The sequence below is a fragment of the Desmodus rotundus genome, chromosome 8, assembly GCF_022682495.2.
Source record: "Desmodus rotundus isolate HL8 chromosome 8, HLdesRot8A.1, whole genome shotgun sequence".
Classification (NCBI taxonomy): Eukaryota; Metazoa; Chordata; class Mammalia; order Chiroptera; family Phyllostomidae; genus Desmodus; species Desmodus rotundus.
Genome location: NC_071394.1, coordinates 97,542,922 through 97,565,523, shown reverse-complemented (window position 1 = coordinate 97,565,523; position 22,602 = coordinate 97,542,922). Strand labels below are relative to the sequence as shown.

General features: G+C 40.8%; 1 protein-coding gene across 15 annotated transcripts in view; it reads left to right on the top strand.

Moving 5' to 3' along the window:
* The window catches only part of TMCC1 (transmembrane and coiled-coil domain family 1), a 221,486-nt gene that overhangs the window by 187,689 nt on the left and 11,195 nt on the right, over nucleotides 1-22,602 (top strand). For all 15 annotated transcript variants that reach the window (XM_045192098.2, XM_045192095.2, XM_045192096.2 and 12 more), the window contains 2 exons: nucleotides 3,069-4,003; nucleotides 18,144-18,279. In XM_045192098.2, coding sequence (XP_045048033.1) covers nucleotides 3,069-4,003; nucleotides 18,144-18,279 — 1,071 coding nt within the window. The remainder of the gene's footprint in view (nucleotides 1-3,068; nucleotides 4,004-18,143; nucleotides 18,280-22,602) is intronic.

Sequence of the window (22,602 nt, the reverse complement as noted above, 5' to 3'; positions counted from 1 at the left end):
AGCATTAACTACAAAGCAATCTGCAGGTGGATGCTACTTGTGCTGGGCTTGGAGGTGCCCAGGAGAGGCCTAGTTGTGACCCACCGTCAACTGCTGCGAGTGCCTGGCCTGGGGCAACTTAATGAGAGGTACAGGGTTCAACAAAGCCAGATCCTGCTTGTTTGAGAGAATTTAGGAAAATCTGAAGCATTGGCCAAGACAAGCCATTCATGTAGAAAAGCCACTGGAAACAGCATGGGTGGGCCTGAAAGTTGGGTGAAGCAAGGCCTCAAGGAATCACCAGATGGAGCAAACAGTGTGAGCCAGTTTGATGGAGTGTCAGATCTGGCACCTGCCTGCTGGCTCTGTGGGGGGAGGGCTGAGCAAAGGAACAGTGGCTGCTGCCAGCACTTCTGTCTGGGAGATAGCTGCCCCCCATTCTCATCCTGATGCTGGACAATTCAGTTCCTCCCCATATGTCTCATGCTTTTCAATCTGTTGCCTGGCACTGGATCTCAGAGTGAGTCTGAGTAATTCTGTGCATGGGTCATTTAAGAGAAACTGCTTGGGATTCCAGCAGTTCCTGTCTTCCACAGCCTCAGTCCCCACTGGTTTTTAACTGGTTTTTTACAGCCAGAAGTTATGGAAACTTACCTTCCTGGCACTGGAATCTTGGGCTGGAGGGGCTGCTGTGAGGCTGGAATTCTCAGTCCTGAGATATCCCTCCTGATTTTTATCAGGCACACGTGTGTGGGAGCAGCCTGTTCCATGTCTCCACCCCTCCTACCAGTCTTGATATGGTTTCTCCTTGAATTCCATAGTTGTAGGACTTCCATTCAGTTTGGTTTCTGGTAGTTCTGAATGATAGTTGTTGTTCTATGGTTTAGTTGTAATTTTGATGTGGTTGTACAAGGAGGTGAGTCATGTTTATCTATGCTGCCATCTTGACTGGAAGTCTTAAACAGTTTTATTGGGGTTTTTTTCAATTCTAAAGATGTAATAAAATCTTGGTTCTAGTCTAAAAGCCATATTTTCACCAGGATAGTCAATTTTTATCCTCCCAGAGTAATAGTTAAACTTGATTTCCGTATCTATATTTCTTTAGATAAAAGATTGTATATAAGTTAATATTCAAATGAATAACAACCTAAGAAAATACATAACTGAGACCATATATAAACTGGTAGTCTCGGATCTAATAGTATGTCATATTTGCCTTCCGATTTTATATTACGGTAGATTTTGAACTATCAAGCATTAACTACACAGTCAGGGTCATATTACATACTGTAGTTATGGGCTATGAAAGCCCATTTAAAGAAAATTACACAGTGGGAACCCTGTACAACCTAAGAGAGTGAACCTAAGGCACTGAAGAGAGGAGGCTTCCAGGAGCTGCTTCTTAAACTCTTAGCAACCTGATTATCTGGGACTTTGACTCATCCTCCCTTCTGGTGGCGGTCTCTGGTCCTTTCACTGCTTCTTAGCGTGTACCGAAGTGAATGGGGCAGATGGAGGGAGTGATGCAAAACAGTTATTATGCTATGCTAGCCCCTATCTGTTCTGGATATTCTTTTTTATCAGTGGAATATAATGTCATTATATTATTCATTTCAGTTTTAAATTTCCTTTTGATTTTATTTAAAGGCATAATATTTCTTATGGGCTCATCTAAAAAGAAAATAAGACCGTTATTATTCACATAAAAAGTAATATATTGAATCTAGTAATGAACTAAATGTGTTTTAGAGTTAGAGATCAGCATAATTCTGTTCAGACGACAAACTGAGGAGGCACAACCAAGATGGAAAAAAAGAGAATGCCTGTCTAGACTGGCATGTTAATTATTAGTATTTCATGAATATTTCAGAATTGATATATTACTGTGTTCACAAAAATGTCAACTTTTTTTAATATGGGGTAACCTATATATAGTTCTTTCTAGCAAAGTGCTGCTGCTGATAGATTGGGGATGGGAAGCAAGGAAAAGGGTGTGCTCTTAAATCTCCAGGATGGTAAATTTGTATTTCGACATGCTTACTGGGCATTTTTATGACCCTGGGGTGGTTATTTTATTATTTATTTCTGTTACTGCTCATTAGAAAATAGTGTCTGAAGCCTTTCTGCATAGGCCCAACTCTTAATTCACCACCACAGGCCACGCCCAGTGGCAGCTTGTTGGAGGATTTCTCCTGAGTTAAAACTAACCCGTCCCCTGCTTTGGCTAACAGCTTTTGAAGTATGATGGTTTAAGTTTTCAGATCTGAGCAGCATGTCTTCAACCCTTTTGCGTGGTTGCTCGTCCATGTGAAAGAGTAGTCATTGTGTATGTGCTTTGGAGTCCCTTTCCTAATAATAAATGTTTCCTGGATAGAAGTCACAATATTTGTCCTTCAAAAGGCCTGAACTTAGTCATTGACTTGTTTACTTACTTACCTTTGCTGTCCCTGTCCCTAATGTTCACATATTGTTGCCCAAGGTTATCACAGTTACTTGTGTTTTGGGATTTTAACTCTCAAGAGTATACCACATTCATCTTTGCCACTTTCATCAGTACCTTCTCTTTCTTACCTGCACTTGTCTCCAGCTATTAATGTGTCCCTTTTAGAATAGAGACAAATTCTATCACCCTTGACATGATTGGGACAAAAAAAAGGGCTGTGATAAAAAATTGGATTCTCATATTTAGCCAGTAAAATACCCATTCTCACCAACATTTTCAGATGACCATGATCTGAGAACATGGGCTGGAATTACAGTGATGTCTGAATACTAACATGACTTTTATATAATTAAATTGAAATGCAGAGAACCTTGTTTTACATATTAATGCTTATAAACAAAAGTATATGTGAAGAATGTAAATTAATTTATGCTTTAAACCCACTAGAAGAGGTGTGTTTTCAAGATATACTGTACTAAATCCTCTACCAAAAGAAAAATACCCCAGTTTACATCTTGTGCAAGTCTTGTTTCATACATCTGTTTTGCTTAAAGCAAAGTATACTTGATTGGCCGGTCGATTCTAGAGAAGTAGTATTCCTCTTGGGCACCTTTTAACATCTGTCCACCTCTTGCTTTTATGCTAGATCGAGCGGTTGGAAGTAAGCAGCCTTGCCCAGACTTCCAGTGCAGTGGCCTCCAGCACCGATGGCAGCATCCACACAGACTCTGTGGATGGAACACCGGACCCTCAGCGCACAAAGGCTGCTATCGCTCACCTGCAGCAGAAGATCTTGAAGCTCACAGAACAGATCAAGATTGCACAGACAGCCCGGGATGACAACGTTGCTGAGTACTTGAAGCTTGCCAACAGCGCAGATAAGCAGCAGGCCGCCCGCATCAAACAGGTCTTTGAGAAAAAGAACCAGAAATCTGCCCAAACCATCCTCCAGTTACAAAAGAAGCTTGAGCACTACCACAGGAAGCTCCGGGAAGTGGAGCAGAATGGGATTCCCCGGCAGCCAAAGGATGTCTTCAGGGACATGCACCAGGGTTTGAAGGATGTGGGAGCAAAGGTGACTGGCTTCAGTGAAGGTGTGGTAGACAGTGTCAAAGGTGGACTTTCCAGCTTCTCCCAGGCAACCCATTCAGCAGCAGGAGCCGTGGTCTCAAAGCCCAGAGAGATTGCCTCACTAATCCGGAATAAATTTGGCAGTGCAGACAACATCCCTAACCTGAAGGACTCTTTGGAAGAAGGGCAAGTGGATGATGGGGGGAAGGCTTTGGGAGTGATTTCAAACTTTCAGTCAAGCCCAAAATATGGTAGTGAGGAAGATTGTTCTAGTGCCACTTCAGGCTCAGTGGGAGCCAACAGCACCACTGGAGGCATCGCTGTAGGAGCGTCTAGCTCCAAAACAAATACCCTGGACATGCAGAGCTCAGGATTTGATGCACTACTACATGAGATCCAGGAGATTCGAGAAACCCAGGCCAGACTAGAGGAATCCTTTGAAACCCTCAAGGAACATTATCAGAGGGACTATTCATTAATAATGCAGGCCTTACAGGAAGAGCGATATAGGTAAGTTACATGGAATTAAAATCCTAAATTACGTTTGGGGTTCCCTTTCCTTTGGATACGGGGGGTGACTTTTAAGGATCTTGTTGAGTGTCTTTCCCGGGAATGTCCAGAGCACTTTAGATACGTCATATGATGACTGCATGTGTTCCTATCATAGAGTGCAAAAGCCAGGCCCAGTAAAATTAAATGACTCCCAAGATCACATACCAACGAAGCTTTGCAGTCAGTGGGGTGGCAATTATTGTACCTCTCCAGTCTCCCATTCCAGTTTAAGACTTTCAAGTGAAACCCAAGCTTTCTGAGGCTATTCATTCATTCATTCATTCATTCATTCATTATCACAGAATCACAAGTCATTACAGTCTGTAGCTGTACTACATTGAATTCAAAAGATCTGTTATAACCCTCTGAAGTCTGTAAATCATAGATAAAGCCCGGCCAAAATGTAACGAACCCTGTAGGTATTTGGCCTTAAGCACATTTATCTAGGCAGTTGTTGTAGAAAGAGTAGACTAGAAGTAAATCCAGATAAGCATGTCTGTTACCTCTACTATGGAATGGCACGCGTTTGAATGGGAGTGAACTTAAACATGTGAAATGGTTCTACAATAGTTAGAGAATTCCCAAAGGGCTAAATGCATTGAGTTACAATCTGTGCTAAAGGTAGAAGCTAATATCTTTTTTTATTTCATATTATACTCCATATAATACTTAATAGTATACTCCATGTGAATATTCCATATTCATATTAGACCACTTTTAGTTGATTTCCAAATGTATATCTTTTCCCCTTGCTTCTATCACATGCAGATAGAAATAATATCCCCCATGGAGTACTTTCTCAGATCCAAACTTTGTCAACCAGAGACAGACCCCCTCACTGATACGCAGATTAAGGGCTAATCTTATGGGAGCCACAGGTTGGGTTAGGTCTTGAAAGATGCTGAGTTCTGCTTTTGTCCCAGTTACTAACCAGAGGGAATCCTCAGTAATTCTACGATATCAAGAGTTGAACAATCTCTTAAGGTCTCTTTCACCTCTCTTATTTTTAATTGATTTTTTAAGTTTGCTTTTATGAGATAATGTCAGGTCCTGAAACAAATTATTCACGTGTATCAGGTAGCTCTGAAAGGACTTACAGCAGCAAACTCACATGTAAAAATACTAATCAGTAATTCAGTCCTACCTCATATCTTCACTCTTCAGTCCTTCAGTTCTAACGAGAACTTACGGGAAAAGAAAAGTGTGGGTGAGAGAAGCGAAGTTCTAAAAGCAAATACATTACTTTTCTTAATTCAGTATTTTGTATATACTTTAATATATGTAGAAGACAATATCTAAAGCAGTGAGCAATCTAACAAATATTCAAACGGACTCCGAAAAATAAAACACCTGGCCCTTTGTACCATGTTATACCTAACTCTTAGGTTCAAATTATAGTTCTGCCAGTTACTAATCTTGAAAACTGAGAGAGTTTCTTACATTCCTGAGTCCTGGTTTCCAGGAAAATAATAGTCCTTCATAAGGTAATTGTGACATTTAAATGAAATAATTTATGTAAAGCACTTAGCTTGGTGCCCAGCCCAGTAAGTACTCTGTTGATGTTGAGTAGCAGCTGCTACTGCTGCTACTATAATACACCCCTTTGAGTCACGGAGAACTGGGCGTTCCGTGGTCAGCTGCCTGAAAAACCAATTGCCTGCTTCAACCCTTTTATTTTAAATGGACAAGCAAATTGCAGTTTTTACGTTCTTCTAGAGTTTAACATCCATGGAGAATTGTTATGTCTTTAAGTCATATGTAAGCCACTATGAGAAAATTAGAGAGGAAAAACAGGTCTCCCAAGGCCAACCTTTGTATCAGTTTCAAATAATTCAGACCTGGCTGGTGTGGCTCAGTGGATTGAGTGCCGACCTGCAAGCCAAAGGGTCACCAGTTCAGTTCCTGGTCAGGGCACATGGCTGGGTTGCGGGCCAGGTCCCCAGTAGGGGGTGCACGAGAGGCAACCACACATTGATGTTTCTCTCCCTCTCTTTCTCCCTCCCTTTCCCTCTCTCTAAAAATAAATTTTATAAACAAATAAGTAAAATAATTCAGAAACAGGACAGGACAGAGAGGGCAGAACTCCTCATTGTCACCTTATTAGAAGAACCTAGTCCGAGCCAACTATGAGCTAATAGGAAGTGCGTTTCTTTCATTGCACTTCGGGTTCTCTGTAATAGGCAAATGACTAGTTTCATGGAATGAAGAGAGAATAAAGAAAACTTTTGAATTTTCAAAAATAGCTAAAACCTGGGAGGCAGGAAAGATATAATATAATGTGTGATTTGATTTTTGTCATATCACTTCAACTTTGGAATAGTCTTTACTTAAAACAGAATTTTGAAGAAAGAAAGCCTCCGAGAAAGGCAGTGGAAAAGTCACAAGCTTTCTCAACTACTGTGTTGCATCAGTATTACTATGTACAGAACAATTAGAGATTTCTCCTTCATTACATATGCCTTTATACAGTAAATCTATCTAATTTTATGTGTCTTTGATTTGTTTCACATAAGTGAAATATTTCCCACAGACTGAATCTTGTTCTTTTAAGCACCAGAACTTTTTACATTGTGGTGTAAGGTTAGCTGCCTCTACAATAAATGGTCCTGCACACTTTTTATAAAGTTCTTTTGTCTGCTTTTTGTGGTTGGTTTTTTTCTCCTTTCCATATCTCCTCCACACTGTTAGTGAGCTGCCTACACCGAAGTCTCTCTTTACTATTGGGTTGGCCAAATAGTTCATTTAGTTTTTTCCATACGATGGCTCTAGTAGTGCTTGTTGTCTTTAACTTCACTCAGAACAGTGTTGTCAGATTGTATAGTGACAGCTATCCTATCAGTGTACACTTTTTAAAAAATTTATCAAAATTGGTGAATTTTTGTGCAGCCATTTTAATATTGGAGATGGAAGAAAATACTCAACATTTTTGGCATATTATGCTTTGTTATTTCAAGAAAGATAAAAATACAATTGAAATACAATAAAAGATTCGCGCAGTGCTGTGACTGACTGAATGTGTCCAAAGTGATTTGCAAAGTTTCTTGTACTGTTGACATTCTCAGCAAATAATATTTTGCTATGGGCTGTCTTCTGTATTGGGAGATGTTTAGCAGGACCCCTGGCCAGAAGCCAGTAACGGGAGATAGCCGACGTACTCAAAATATCCAAATCAATAAAGTTATTGGTGAAAATGAAAAATGTGTCTTTTATTTTACAGAAGAAGTGTAATGGACTTTTTGGCCAACCAATAATTTCTATCTCTGTTCTCCTATAGGCGTGTCTTTTTGTCTGAAGGAAGTAGGCTATGGATGGATATAGAGACTCTTCTCTGATCAAGAACCAGCTAATGCATACATGGTTGCTCTAGACACATATCTGGCTATTTTCTGTGCTTTGGTTTATTTTACTGATTACCTCAGTTGACAGAAGGGAGGCCGTGCACAGTGTTGCTGGTCGTTATTTAAGTGATGTGGAGGAGGACGCTACCTTGTCAGCATTTACTAAACTCCTATGATGTGCGTAATGCTAGGTGCTCTGCATATACAGGGGTCTGGCAGAAGTAACGCCTGCTTGAGAGTGGGTGGTAGGGTAATAATAGGGGTGTAATAGTTTATAGTTTCAATTTGAGCATTTCACCTAAAGTGTCATATAGTGGGCTTGAGTGTGATTTTTATGTTACAGAATTACGTGCTTATGATCGCTTCTCGGCCTTTTGGCTAAGATCAGAATTACATGCTTATGACTGTGTAATAAAGGGGGGGGGGGGGGCGTTATTTGTGCCAGACCCTGTATTTGCTAATCCTCACAATAGCCCTGCAGTTGGATTGTATTATCCCCATTTTACAGATAAGAAAATGTAAGTCCAGTGGCGTTTTGAAATTTGTCCAAGGTTGCTCGCTTGGTAAGTGGTGAAGCCAGGAACCAAACCCAGTTTTATCTGACTCCAAAGCCAGTGTTCTTTTCATACCGGGCCAGGTTTGTTTTATTTACAAGCTCATCCCTAAAATCTCTATGACTGAAAGACTAGTTTATAGCCTAGCTATAAGAAGCCTTGACTGCACTGGCAGTGGGTATTGAATTGGGCCTTTTACAGGTCAAAGTATGCGTTTCACTAAAAGTCAAGTCACTATTTTTAACATATTTTAGAAAATTCTACATATGCACAAGCTCTGGAAAGTTTTCTCAAGCTAGAGCAATAGTGTGGTTATGTAATAGGGGAGAACTACTTAAGGAAAACCTCCATTCCCATTCTTACTCTCCTCTTTCCAGAGTCGCTTCTCAGTAATGTCACTCACTCAGTGAGTAGGACCAGGTAAGAATTTTGCTCAAGACTGTCTGCTTGCTCTGGAATAATCAGAAGCATTAAGGAGCCTGCAGAGGACAGTGTCTCTCTCTCTCTCTCTCTCTCTCTCTCTCTCTCTCTCTCTCTCTCTCCCCCCCCTCCCCCCCACTCACACAAGCGGGCCATGACTGAATAGTACTTCAGCCTCCCACGGCCTCCCACGTGCAGGTAGCCCTGGAAACCATAGTAGCAGAGCTTGGATTAACTCCAACTTTCAACTAATAACTAGGAGTTTACACTTTGAGCTTTGTATTGGACACTCAAATATAAGTGAGATTATGTATTTTGGGAAGGTAGCAAGCAGGGTTTAGACAGTTTTTTTAGTGATGGGATCTGGACTGACTTCAGATTCCTTTTGTCTTGCTATCTCTTCATCTGTTAAAGTATTATTGCAGATTTGTTCATGGCAGTGGGGTTCATTGAGTACTTCAGAGATAGAAGGAGCCCTCAGGTATCTAGTTTAATCTTGTTCTACAAATGAGTACACTGAGGCCTAGAAAGATAAAGTGACTTTAGCCAGATCACACAGTAAAATGGCTTAACTTACAATTAATTTGCTATTTAAAAACTGGAGGACTAGTCCTGTTTCCCTAGTGAGTATAATATATTAATGAATAACTGCAGGAAAAAAATCAGCCGTGGCAAAATGCTCTGAAAACGGGAGAGAACGAGGAAAACAATTTATGGACAGTTTTACAGATTCCTTTGTAGTTTTTCCCTTAGAGGATCTGACCCAGAATCATACTCAGCTACTGCCTATATAAAGCATTATCATGTAGGGCAGGCTAAAAACCCTGCTGGTGTTGATGAACAGTAATGCCATTTTGAACACTTCTATTTTCAGGGGATTACTGTCCTTTGAAAATTGGCTTTTGAGATTGTACTAAGCCCAGAGATATTTTAAATTGCACTGAGTCACCAGAATAAAAATACAGGAGGCAGTTGCCACGAGCAGTCACCACATGTAGACCAGTCAGTAACTAGGCTTACTCACTTAGGCCGAGACCAGTGGGCTCTAGCTTAACAAATTGTTGTTTAAATGTAGTTTTACTTTATTTAATTAGCACTGGGCATAAGGAGATACAGCTATATTAGCCCCTTTGTTCCAGGTTTTAGCCCTGTTTGTCATCTAGTAAATCGATCAGAGAATCTCCAGAGGATGTGTAGACTAGGTTTGGCCAAGAAGATTGAAATAGAAACTGAAAATAGTGGATCAAATTAGCTCTTTGTTTATAAGAGAAAAAAGCCCAATTAGGAGATGCTGTTAGGAAAGGTAAGTTCCTTTCATTAAGGAGATTTACAGATGAGCTCCTCCCAGTTTAGCCACTAAAGAGGTAATGGAGGGAAAATAGGAAGGAGTAAGGCTGGAGTAGGGAAGAAAGGGAGAGAAAAGAAATTCATTAATGAATTCAGGTTAGAGGAGCCCTGAATTTACTTGCCATTTCTGACACTAATTAGCTGTGTGACCTTATGTTTTTCATCTAAGTCTCAATTTCTTCTATGAAAACAAGATGATACCTATTGTACAGGACCGTTGACATTATTAAATGAAATAATGTGTGGGGAAGCAACTGTTATGGTCTGGGGTGTGCCAGGATGTTGGTAAGCTGTCATTACCAAGTCTCCAAACTGCCCAGAAAGCCCCTCTAGCTTTTATTTATTCCCTATATGCTGTAGGTATCTGCTGTCTCTTTAAATGATGCACTACCCTGAAAGTTTGAGGGACTAATTGTCAACTGGGGACTGGTTCTGTACTTTTTGTTTTTCAACCAAAGGCTAGTTCAGTGTTTCTGAGCCTCTTTTCAAGCCTTAACACAAATGAGGTAACAAAAGGTACAAGGCAAAATTCACTTTTCCACCGTTCAGCCAAGCCTGTATTCAAGCCCCCACTGCACGTCATTTCTGCTGCCCCAGCTCTGTCTCTCTTCGTTCTGGTGAAACACTAGCAGAAGCTACCTTCAATCCCTGGCAAGTATTTGGGAAATGATAGAGTAATTTGCTGCTGTAGCCGCCTATCTGTGTCAGCCCTGGGACCTAGTTCTCTCTGTTTCTCTTAATTCCTGCTCTACAAGATTCTTCAACCATCCGTCCTAGTGACCTAAGACCCAATTAGGGAAGCACCATTGGTTCTCAGAGATGACTCCAAGCTTTTGAGCCACACCCAAAGAGTGGTGAGTTAGGTGAAGCATTCCCAACCGGTACGCTCACCCATTTTCTCATTCCTCAGGAACTTGACCCAAAAGAGTCCTGGCGTATCTTTGATCTAGGAACATGACTACTGTGTTGATTAACCCAGTGAGTGAAACACTTTTTCAAGATCAGTATGCCTTTATGAATTGTTCCCCTGCAAGCAAATCTGGATGTGTGTTAGTACTTTGTAAGAAGAGCAGGTTTTACTTCTGGGTGGGGGGAGGAATTTCACCTGTCCAAATATGGCATAACCTACTTTCTTAACCAAGATCCTGCAGTGTTCAGGCTTTCTGTTTGCTAATAGTTACACTCAAATCATATTTAGGTGTATATGCTTCCTTTGAGTTGTAATGATTTAAGAAGGCCCTTTGAGTAAAAATTCTCAAACTGAGATTATTAATCTCATGCTGCCTTGTGTTCCAGGTGAAGTCCCATGAAAAGCATGTGCCAGTCAAAATCACACACTAGTAGGATCAAGAATCCCACTTCTCATGTCCGGAGGGGTTTAGTGTCAGAGGAAGGCTTAAAATTAAAATCCCTTACGGGAAGTTACTGGTTTAAACACACACACACACACACACACACACACACACACATATGAAAGGCTGTACACAATTGACCTTCCCTTTTTTTTCTCCTCCCTAGCCTTTGGTTTGGTGTTAATATTTAATGAAAAGATAGAGGTGTTCTTTATATGAATTCCCTACGTATCTGGCTTCTCCATTTTAGAATTCAGACAGGAAGTAAACACTAGCAAGTAAAGTAAGCAAAAGAGTTTATAATATTAATAATAATGGGAGTAATGGGAATTCCATGGGAACTGGAATATGGGTGTTTTCTTCCTTTTTGTTCATCAGATTTTGCATTTGGTTAATAGTACAGGAAAAAAGTTTTTAAAAAAAACAGCAGTAGAAAGCCTTGGCTGGTGTGGCTCAGTGGATAGAGTGCCGGTTTGTGAACTGAAAGGTCACTGGTTCAGTTCCCAGTCCGGGCACATGCCAGGGTTCCGGGCAGGGTCCCCATTCGGGCGGGGGGGGGGGGTGCGAGAGGTAACCGATCAATGTATCTCTCACACATCAGTGTTTTCTCTCCCTCTCTATCTCCCTTCCTTCCCCTCTCTCTAAAAAATAAATAAAATCTTTTTTTTTAAGCAACAATAAAAAAATCTAAAAATAAAAGGCATGAACCAAGTGGTTCAGATCCTAACCACACCTCACTAACAGGGGAAAGTTACTACATCTTTCTTGGTCTCCCATTTCTTTTTCTTTTCTTTTTTTTAAAAAAGATTTTATTTTTTTATTTATTTTTTAGAGAGGGGAGGGAGGGAGAAAGGGAGAGAAACATCGATGCATGGTTGCCTCTCGCACGCCCCCCAACTGGCAACCCTTTGGTTCACAGGCCAGCACTCAATCCACTGAGCCACACCAGCCAGGGCCTCCCATTTCTTAATTATAAATTGAAGGTACCTTCTGGGGAAGAAAAGGTGAGAATTAACGTAGAAATGTCCTCATGAATCTAAGTTCCTCGGAGGCAGACGTTAAGTAAAAAGGTGTGGGGGAAGGTACTTATCATTGTTCTTGTTATTTTGGGTGCTAGTGTTTAGATGTTTTGATGCTTATGGTGGTTAAATAGATTAAATTGAACCCTAAATTCCTCCCCACTTGCGCTTCTCCACCCAAAATAATATCACATCACTTTTACTGGGCTGTTTGTGTTAGCCTGTTTGGGGGCCCTAATTTCGCATGTTGGGTGGGTTACGTAAACCGCTCCAAGGCTGATGGCACTGAAAAAATGGTTGACTGGAATTGCTAAGTATGATCAGTTCTGTGAGGCTGTGAAAAGAGCTGAGGAACAAACTCCCGTGACCCGGGTGAACAAAATAGGGAAAGTGTTTTAATAATGACAGGCCGGTAATGTTCTTTCAAGGCACTGAGGCAGCCCAGAAAACCTAGACTCCAGGACACCAAGGGCATCTTGCCAGCCTCTTTGTTCATCACATTTTAGAAAAGCCTCGAAGTTGATGGCTTTCTCAGTTTCCTCCCCGGTGTTTCCTGCTGATTGGAGGTGTTTACTGTGGTAACCCAAACACAACTGTTAGTGTAAGAGGATTTCAGTTACACAATGACAGCTGTAACTGTTTTTTCAGAAAGTCGTCATTCTCTAGGTTAATTCTTAATTGTGTTCTGCAGTTTATGAGCCGGAACCAGGACTTAGTGATCCTGGCTATAACAACTGTAATCATTTTTCCCCCATGTTTATTATTTTTTTACTTTCAGCCACACTGCAAACTCAAAAAATACTGTGCAGTGAATGCCCATACACTTACCTCTTAGAGTCTACATTTTACTATGTTGTTTTATCACATACCTGTCCATCTGTCTTATTTTTTAATGCACGTAGAAGTATATTACCAACATCCTTAATCTTTCTTAGTAGCTTTATTGAGATAAAATTCATATACAGTTCATCCATTTAAATGATAAAAATCAGTGATTTTTAGTATATTCACAAATATATGCAACCATCACCTTAATCAATTTTAGGGCATTTTCTTTTCTTTTTTTTTTTTTTAAGATTTTACTTATTTTTTAGAGAGGGGGAAGGGAGGAAGAAAGAGAGGGGGACAAACATCAAGGTGTGAGAGAATCATCAATCAGTTGCCTCTTTCACGTCCCCAACTCAGGCGTGTGCCTGACTGGGAATCAACCAGTGACCTTTTGTTCTCAGGCAGCACTCGGTCCCACTCGGCCACACCAGCCAGGCCGTAGGACATTGTCATCAACCTTTAATCTTCCCAATCCTGTTCAGCCGCTGGCAACCATTAATCTTTTTGTCTCTGCCTGTCTGAACACATCATGTACGTGGATTCATACAATTTGTAGTCCTTTCTGACTGGCATCTTTTACTTAGTGTAGTATTTTCAAGGCTCATCCATATTGTAGCATGTGTCATTGCTTTTTTCCTTTCCGAATAATAATTCATTTTATGAATATACCACATTTTATTTAACATTCATCAGTTGATGGACATTGGGTTGTTTCTGCTTCAGGGCTATTATGAACGATGCTGCTATGAACTTTTGTGTGAGAATAAGTTTTCATTTCTCCTTTTTGTATACTTGGGTGGAATTTCTGGGTCAGAAGTTTAGCTTTTTGAGGAACTGCCAGACTGTTTCCCAAAGCAGTTGTACCATGTTACCTTTCCACCAGCAATATGCAGGGTTCAAATTTCTACGTGTCCTCATCAACACTTGTCATTATCTTCTTTTTAAGATTTTATTTATTTATTTCCAGAAAGGGGAAGGGAGGGAGAAAGAGAGGGAGAGAAACACCAGTGTGTGGTTGCTTCTCAAGCACCCCCCACCAGGGACCCAGCCCACAACCCAGGCATGCGCCCCGACTGGGAATTGAACTGGTGGCCCTTTGGTTTGCAGTCCAGCGCTTGATCCACTGAGCCACAGCAGCCAGGGCTGTTATTATCTTCTTTTATTCCAGGTTCATAATCTTTTTGTTACACCTTTCTTCCCATTGACTCTGTCCTGCCATCAAGCTCCAAACCATCATGTCAGTGCAATATTTTCCATCTCCCTTTGTAGCTATGTGATTTGGATCAGCTATAGACCTGAGATTTCTTATAAAGGGACAGACTTAGCTTATCTGGGCTTCTTGAGTAATTCGAAAGTGACGTCACAGTGTAAAGGTTAAAAACTTGGGTTTTGCCCTGACTGGTGTGGTTCATTGGGTTGGGCATCATCCAGCAAAGTAAAGGTCCCAGTTCGATTCCTGATCAGGACACGCGCTTGGGTTGCCGCTAGGTCTCCAGTTGGGGGCGTGCAAGAGGCAGCCGATGTTGCTCTCACACATCAGTATTCCTATCCCTCTCTTTCTCCCTCCATTCCCTTCTCTCTAAAAATGAATAAAATAGAGTAAAATAAAATCCTTGGGTTTTAAAGTCAAACAAACCTGGATTCAAATCCTAGCTCCCTTACTTAATTTCCCTGTGCCTTGGGTAAGTCTGTCTACCTCACTGAGCTTCAGTTTCCTCATCTGTGAAGTGAAGATAATACCTACTGCCTTCTTGTGGTTGTAGAAATGAATTTGCATAGAAAGCACTGAATACATGGTAGCTCTGCTACTGCTGTTGCTATTTCTTTTTAATTTGTTCTAATGTTATATGTGAGCCATGTTTAATATCGAATAAGATTCCCCAACATTCCTTAAAGACTATACAATTCGTGGGCCAAGAGGTTGGGGCAGTAGCCTATGGAACACATGCCAAAGATGTCACATGGGTCTGCTTTCATCAGCACACAGACTGGTTGCTACCACCATGGTCCCCTCCCTGCCACCAACATCAATTCTTAGTTTGGGAGAGTTATTTGCTGCCAAGCCCAGCCTTTCTCTTAAATATTCTAGTGAAGAGAGAAAATGATGAAAATCATCAAACAGTAAAAACACCATAACACTGGCCAGATAGCTCAGTTGGTTAGAGTGTCAGCATCGTCCCAATACACCAAGGTTGCAGGTTCAATCCCTCAGTTAGGGCACATAACAAGAATCAGCCAATAAATGCATAAATAAGTGGAACAGCAAATTGATGTTTCTCTCTCTCCCTCTACCCCCCCATCCCTCTCCTCCCTCTCACCCTTCTCTCTTAAATCAATAAATTAATAAAATATAAAATCACCATAAAACAGTGCACCTAATTTCATTAAAAGACAATACGTTAACCTCATGTCATTTGGTGAACTTAAAATTTGGTGGAAAATCAATTCCAAAGGTGGCACCTGTTTTTGAGCACATGCCCTGAGCAGCAGATGAAGTGAACAGGCAGCCACAGAAAATGCTGGATCTAGTTATAGACAAAAGCTGGGGATGCTTTTTGCTCATTCTGTACCGTCACTGTAGTAACAGTTTCATCATGAAAGAAAGCAGTACAGATCCCTATCAAGGATAAAGGAGAACTAAGTAGGAATCAGGAAGGTAGTAAAAAGACTCAGACTATATGCCCTTTTTAAAAAGCCCTTGTTTCTTAGAGAAAGAATGTTTAGGGTATAGTCATTTATCATACAATTTTTATCATATAATTATTAGAGCAAGGATATTGGTGATGCTGCAACAGAAAAATTTCCTTAAACAAAGAACTCGTGTATTTCTTTCTTTTTTTTTACTCCTCGCCCAAGGATATGTTTATTGATTTTAGAGAAAGAGGAAGTGGGGGGAGAGAGAAACATCAATTAGGTACCTCCCATACACACTCCAGCTGAGGATCAAACCTGCAGCCTAGGTTTGTGCCCTGACTGGGAATCAAACCCACAGTTTTCGGCGTGTGGGACAATGCTCCAGCCAACTGAGCCACCCGGGCAGGGCTCCGTGTATTTCTTAAAAGTTTGTGTACCATAGATGTGTTTGAAAACAAGGGAAAGGGGAGAGTAGTTTTAAATGTTCGAGTTTGTTCTGGCATTTTTATTTTTATGTTAATACAATGTCCTCTGAGGCTCACGTGCTAGTGTTAGGTATGGGCTTGCCTGAGTAGAGCTCAGGGGTGATATAGGTAATATATTCTCCTGTTGGGATGAGCCCTCTGTCTGAGAAACAGCCTTCCATTCTAGTCACCATAAGCTGGAAACGTGTTTATTCTTTCCTTTCTAGTCTTTTTTTTTTTAAGACTATTTTATTTTTAGAGAGATGGGAAGAGAGGGAGAGGTACATCTATCAATTTCCTCTTGCACACCCCTAAATGGGGACCTGACCTGCAACGCAGGCACATGCCCTGACTGGGAATCAAACCGGAGACCTCTAGGTTCATAGGCCAGCGCTCAATCCACTGAGCCACATTAGCCAGGGCTCCTTTCTAGTGTTTTTAAATGTGTAGTCTTCAACCTTCCTACTACCTATGTAGCTCTTTGTTGATTCCTGGCACTTTACACACAACCTACCTCAATCTGTCCTCCTCACCACTACCTGTTTTCCTAAAACACTGTGTTCTGTGTTCATCATGTCACCCTCTCTGCCTTCATCAATCTGCTTTGGATCTGTACTGAAAAGACAGTACTGTCTTTCCAGAATCCCCACTCCCCTGCCTACCTTTTAATACCAAAGTTCCCTTTTTTCCTCCAACATAGATCCACTGTTTCAATTATTCTATACATTCTACCTGCTGCCCTTTACCCATGTTCTTTTCCACCTGGAATCTCTGATCTCACCCTTTCAACCTGCTCTAGTCCTATTCATCCTTAGATGCCCTGCCCAGGTTCTGTCTTCATGTAGAATAAACTTTCTTACATGTGGTACTAAATGCTAGAGATACAAGGTGAACTAAAATGAGCCCTCCTTCCACCTTGGCTGGGTGGCTCAGTTGGTTAGAATGTCATCCCCTACACCAAAATGTTGCCAGTTCGATTCCAGTCAGGGCACATACCTCGGCTGTGAGTTCAAGCCTCAATCAGGGCATATGGGAGGCAACTGATTGATGTTTCTCTCTCAACCTGTGTTGCGCTCTCGCTCTCTCTCTCTCTCTCTCTCTCTCTCTCTCTCTCTCTCTCTCTCTCTCTCAAAGGACTAAAAACATACCCTCATAAAATGATCCCTGCTTCTAAAGAAGCTCATCTTCCTATATTTTCCCTCATTTTTGTTCAGCTATAAGTCACACAGGCCTACATTCTGTCCCTCAAACCTGCCAAGTTTGTTCCCATCTTAAAGACTTTAGACTTGCTCTTCCTTCTGCTTTAAGCTGTCCACCCATCCCATTGTACTAGCACTTGTTTATATCATCATTCAAGTTTCACTTCTCATTGTCGAAGAGTGTTGAACAGGGAAGAGGCCCTCCCAGATCATTCTAGCTCAACCAGGTGCCAGGCACTCTATCCCCCTAGGGATCTTATTTCGTTTACTTTTCCATATCTGCAGTCATCTTGGTTTTTTGCCTCTCCCTCCCTCTCTTCTACCTCCCTCTTTAGAATGTAAACTCCTGAGGGCAGGATTTCTGTCTTGCTTCCCATGGTATTCCCAGTACTTTGAACAGACCTGACACACATCAGGCTTTCAGTAAATACTATTGACTGAGCTGTCCCAGATACTGTGCTTGGCCATGGGAACGATGGTCTCTGAATCATGAACATCCAGGTCAGTGGCCTGTCCCATGTCAGAATCAGCTAGTGGTGACTGCTTGGTCAGTTTCCATTTGTGTGCTGTTTATCTTTTGATGAGACCTGCTTGATTGTACTCTAGTTTTTGCCTCTCCCATGTGCTGCTCAGAATAGAATAAGGACTGCCTCATGTATTATAGGTATGCTCAAAGCTAACCAGGGCTGCTGGCATCACTGCAAATACTGTGTATGAAGAAGAATGTGGAAGAGTTACGTTGCTGCTGTGATATGGCCTTGCAATAAGCTGTCCATTCCAGGGACATGCTGTACCCACTAGCATGCCCTGTTACCCCAGGCCCACTCCGTTTCTTTGTGCTTTTACTTCCTTCCTTTGCAAAATGAGTTTGGGGGATTGGATGTGAATAATACCAGGAAAAATACAGAATGCTTAAACTTTTAACTTCTCCCCTCCTTCTTAGGTGTGAACGATTAGAAGAACAACTAAATGACCTAACAGAGCTCCATCAGAATGAAATCTTGAACCTGAAGCAGGAATTGGCCAGCATGGAAGAGAAAATTGCGTATCAGTCCTATGAACGGGCCCGGGACATCCAGGTTAGCATGAAGGATCCAGGTGGAAAAGATTAAAAGAAAGTAGAGTGGTTGTTGCCAAGGGCTCGGGATTAGGGGCCTTGGAGGGATTATTTCATTGGTACAGTTTCAGTTTACAGGATGAAAATAGCTATAAGATGGATATTGGTTGTACAATGATGTGAATGTATTTAATACCACTGAACTGTACATTTAAAGATAGTTAAAATGATAGATTTTGTTATGTATATTTTACCACAATAAAAAAAAAAGAAAAAGAAATGAAGTACTGATACATTTTTACAACATGGATGATGCTGGAAAATACTGTGTTCTGTGAAAGAAACCAGTCACAAAAGGCCACATAATGCATGATTCAGTTTGTATGAAATGTCCAGAACAGTCCAAGCTCTGGAGATAGAATGTAGATGAGTGGTTGTCTGGGGCTCTGGGAAAGGGGAACAGGAAGTGATAGCCAAGGAGTTAGGGGTTTTTTCGGAGGTGATGAAAATGTTCTGAAATGTTGATAGCAGTGATGGTTGTACAACATGGCAAATTTACTAAATGTCGTTGAATTGCACACTTTAAAATGGTAAGTTTTATGTTATGTGTATTTTACCACAATAAAAAGAAGTTTGGGGGAAAAGAGAGTAGAGTATCAAAAGAAGCTAACACCAACTGTAATAGACGTATTCTTCAAATGAGGTGCATTTCTCAAAAATGTACACCATTTGGGAGTGACACGCTTGCTTCAGTTCTTGAGAAATGTTCCTTAGAATCACAGTAGTCTCAGCCTGTGGAAAACCGCGTGCATTGCATCCGTCAGTCACGTGCTCCGACAGGTCTCGTGGCCATCTTTCCTTTCTTCTTCTGTGGCAAAGGGGGCTTTTGTCCTAGCTGCCAAGTCCAAACACTTTTCAGGCATATTTCCAGGGAGTTTGTGAGAATACCACAAGCAGTAATGTTTGAGGTTAGTAGTAGCCCTCTAGTTTATTCTGTGAGAAAATAGAATATTTAACTTTTGCTCATCCCAGTTGGGAGGTATTTCTAATGGAACAGTTGGTGGTTTCATATGAAGGCATCTTAAAATTAGTCTTAGAGAGGGTCCAGGAAACTTGTATTACAGTAGCATGAAAGAACCAAGACAATGTCTACATTATTTGTCCCGCTGCCATATCCTGTAGGCCCCTGGAATTCTGTTTATTTTTTTTCCTCAAGTCATAGTGGACTGGGAAGTGTCCATTGTCCATTCTCCAGCTAACTTCAGTCTGAAGTTTCTGGCCTTCACTTCAAATCCTAGGAAACTAGGACCCATTGAAACCAAGACCAGAAAAACCCAGGGTTCCACCGCTGCTGAACTTCAGAAGATATCTGACTATAGCTAAGGGAATAACTTCTGTTCTGAGTGCGACTGTAAATTTCATAAGAAGTTACGGCTGAAGGTAATGGCCTTAAAGGGAGCAGATCACTTCTAAAGTTTGGTCTAGCATTTCAGCATAGTGTCCTCTTTATAGAGATCAACCTTAAAAAGGGGAATGTACTTAAAAGACAGAGCAGAGAGCCCTTTCCACTGATGTCAGGGATTACTCGACTTGAAAAACACCAGGTGGTGTGTACAAGGATGTCCAAAGGATGTTCAGATCTTTATTGTTATAGTGGAAGCATTGGAAATACCCTCAGTCCCTTCAATATGGAACTGGCTGAATAAACAGTGACATATTTGTACTATGGAATTACTACGTAGCAGTTAAAATAAATGAGGTGTGTCTCTACATATTGACATGAAGAGATTGCCAAGACTCACTGTTGAGTGAAAAAGGCAAGTTGTGCCCCTTGTCTGGTGTGACTCATTTGGTTAGAGCATTGTCTCATAAACTGAAAGGTCACAGGTTTGATTCCGGGTCAGGGCACATACCTAGGTTGCGCATTCAGCCCAAGTCAGGACACCTACAGAAGGTTGTTTTCTCTCTCACATTGATGTTTTTCTCCCTCCCTCTTTCCCTCCCGTCCCCTATCTAAAATCAATAAGCATGTCCTCGGATGAGGATTTTTTTTTTTTTTTTAGGCAAGTTGTGGACCAGTTCCTATATTAAGATAGAAAATCAAAAAATAATTTCATACATCTCCCTGGGCACATGGACATAGACACTTAAACATAGGTGAAAGGGTGAACACAAACCAGACTGACTCTTACTTCAAGGGCAGGGGCTGCAAAGGAGGACGTATCAAGAGAGAGTGTGTGTCCTATCTGAAATTTTTCATGCTGGACAAGTGCGTGTCTTGTGTAACTTGAATGAATAATTTTTAAATGAAAAAGATAAACAAAACAATTGAGATTTTATCAATAAAATGTTCAACCAAATCTAATTGTGGCTACTGCTTCTGGTGAGCCATCCCACAGGAGTACAGTGGAGGACAGTTGAGTGAATAGTAGTCTAGACTCCTGCCTTGTGTTTGGCCCCTTTATCCACTGTGTCCTCCCCCGCCCCCTTCCTCTATGGTAACACCATTTTGTTGTCTGTATCTGTGAGTTTGTCTTTGTTTTGTTCATTTGTTGCTTTTTGTTTTCTATCTCACATATGAATGAAATCATGTTTCTTCTTTTCTGTCTGACTTATTTCACTTAGCATAAGAGTCTCAAGACCCATCCATGTGGTTGCAAATGGCTGTATCTCACCTTGTTGTGGCTGAGGGGTACTCCAGGGTGTGCATATACCACATCACCTTTGTCCGTCCGTCAGACACTTGCGGTGTTCGCATGTCCTGGCTATTGTAAATAATTCTGCAGCGAACATAATGTGTTCAGATTTTTCAGGTAGATACCCAGAGGAGGGATTCCTGGATCATTTGGTAGCTCTGTCGTTAATTTTTTGAGGAATCTCCATGCTGTATTCATAGTGGCTGCACCAATTTACGTTCCTACCAACAATGTATGAGAGTTCCCTTTTCTCCACACCGTTTCCAACACTTATTTCTTGTCTTACTGATAATAGACATTCTCACAGGTATGAGGTGGTACCTAATTGTAGTTTAGATTTGCATTTCCCTTATAGCTAGTGATGTTGAGCATTTTTCCTCTATCTGTTGGTCATTTGTGTGTCTTCCTCAGGAAAATGTCTATTCAGATCCTCTGCCCATTTTTTAATCAGATTGGGTTTTTCTTGTTATTTTTTTGTATATTTTGGATTTTACTCCCTTATCAGATGTATCATTTGCAAATATCTTCTCCCATTTGCTTGGTTGCCTTTTTGTTTCGTTGATGGTTTCTTTTACTATCCAAAAGATTTTTAGTTTGCTATAGTCCCCTTCATTTATTTTTGCTTTTTTATTTCCCTTGCCTTTGGTGTCAAGTTCACAAACACCCCTCCGAAACCAAGGTCCTAAAGTTTAGCATCTGTGTTTTCTTCTATTTATCTTACTGCTTCAGGTCTTATATCCAAGCCTTTAATCTACTTTGAGTTCATTTTTGTGTGGTGTCAGATAGCAGTCTAGTTTCATTCTTTTGCATGCAACTTTTCAGTTCTCCCAACACCATTGAAAACTTTCTTTCTCCGTTGTATATTTTTGTCTCCTTTGATGAAAATTAGTTGCCCATATATGTGTGGGTTTATCTCTGGGCTCTCAATTCTGTTCCACTTGTCTGTGTGTCTTTCTCTGCCAATACCTTATTGTTTTGATTACCATAGTTTTGTAGTATAGTTTGAAGTTAGGGAGTGTGATACCTAACGTTGTTCTTTTGCATTGTTCTTTTTTCTCAGGATTGCTTTGGTTATTTGGGGTCTTTGTGGTTCCATACAAATTTGAGGGGTTTTTTCCTTCTATTTCCATGAGAAATGTCGCTGGGATGTTGACAGGGATTGCATTAAATCTATATATATATTGTTTTAAGTAACATGGTCATTTTAACCATGTGTTAATTCTTCCTGTCCATGAACACAGAACATTGTTTTATTTGTCGTCTTCAATTTTTTTCAACAATGTCTTGTAGTTTTCAATGTACAGGTCCTTCATGTCTTTTGTTAAGTTTATTCCTAAGGGTTTTATCCTTTTTTTGTTGTGGTTATAAATAGAATTTTCTTTCTTCATTTCTCTTTATGATATTTCATTGTTAATACATAGGAGTGCAACAGATTTTTGAATGTTAATTTTGTACCTGCAACTTTATTTATTGTTTCTAATAGTTTTTTGTGGAGTCTTTTAGGGTTTTCTGTACAGAGAATCATGTCATCTGCAAATAATGACAGTTTTACTTCTTCATTTTCAATTTAGATGCCTTCTATTCTTCCCCTGATTGCTCTGGCCAGGACTGCCAGGACTGTGCTGAGTAGCATTGTTGAGGGTGGCCAT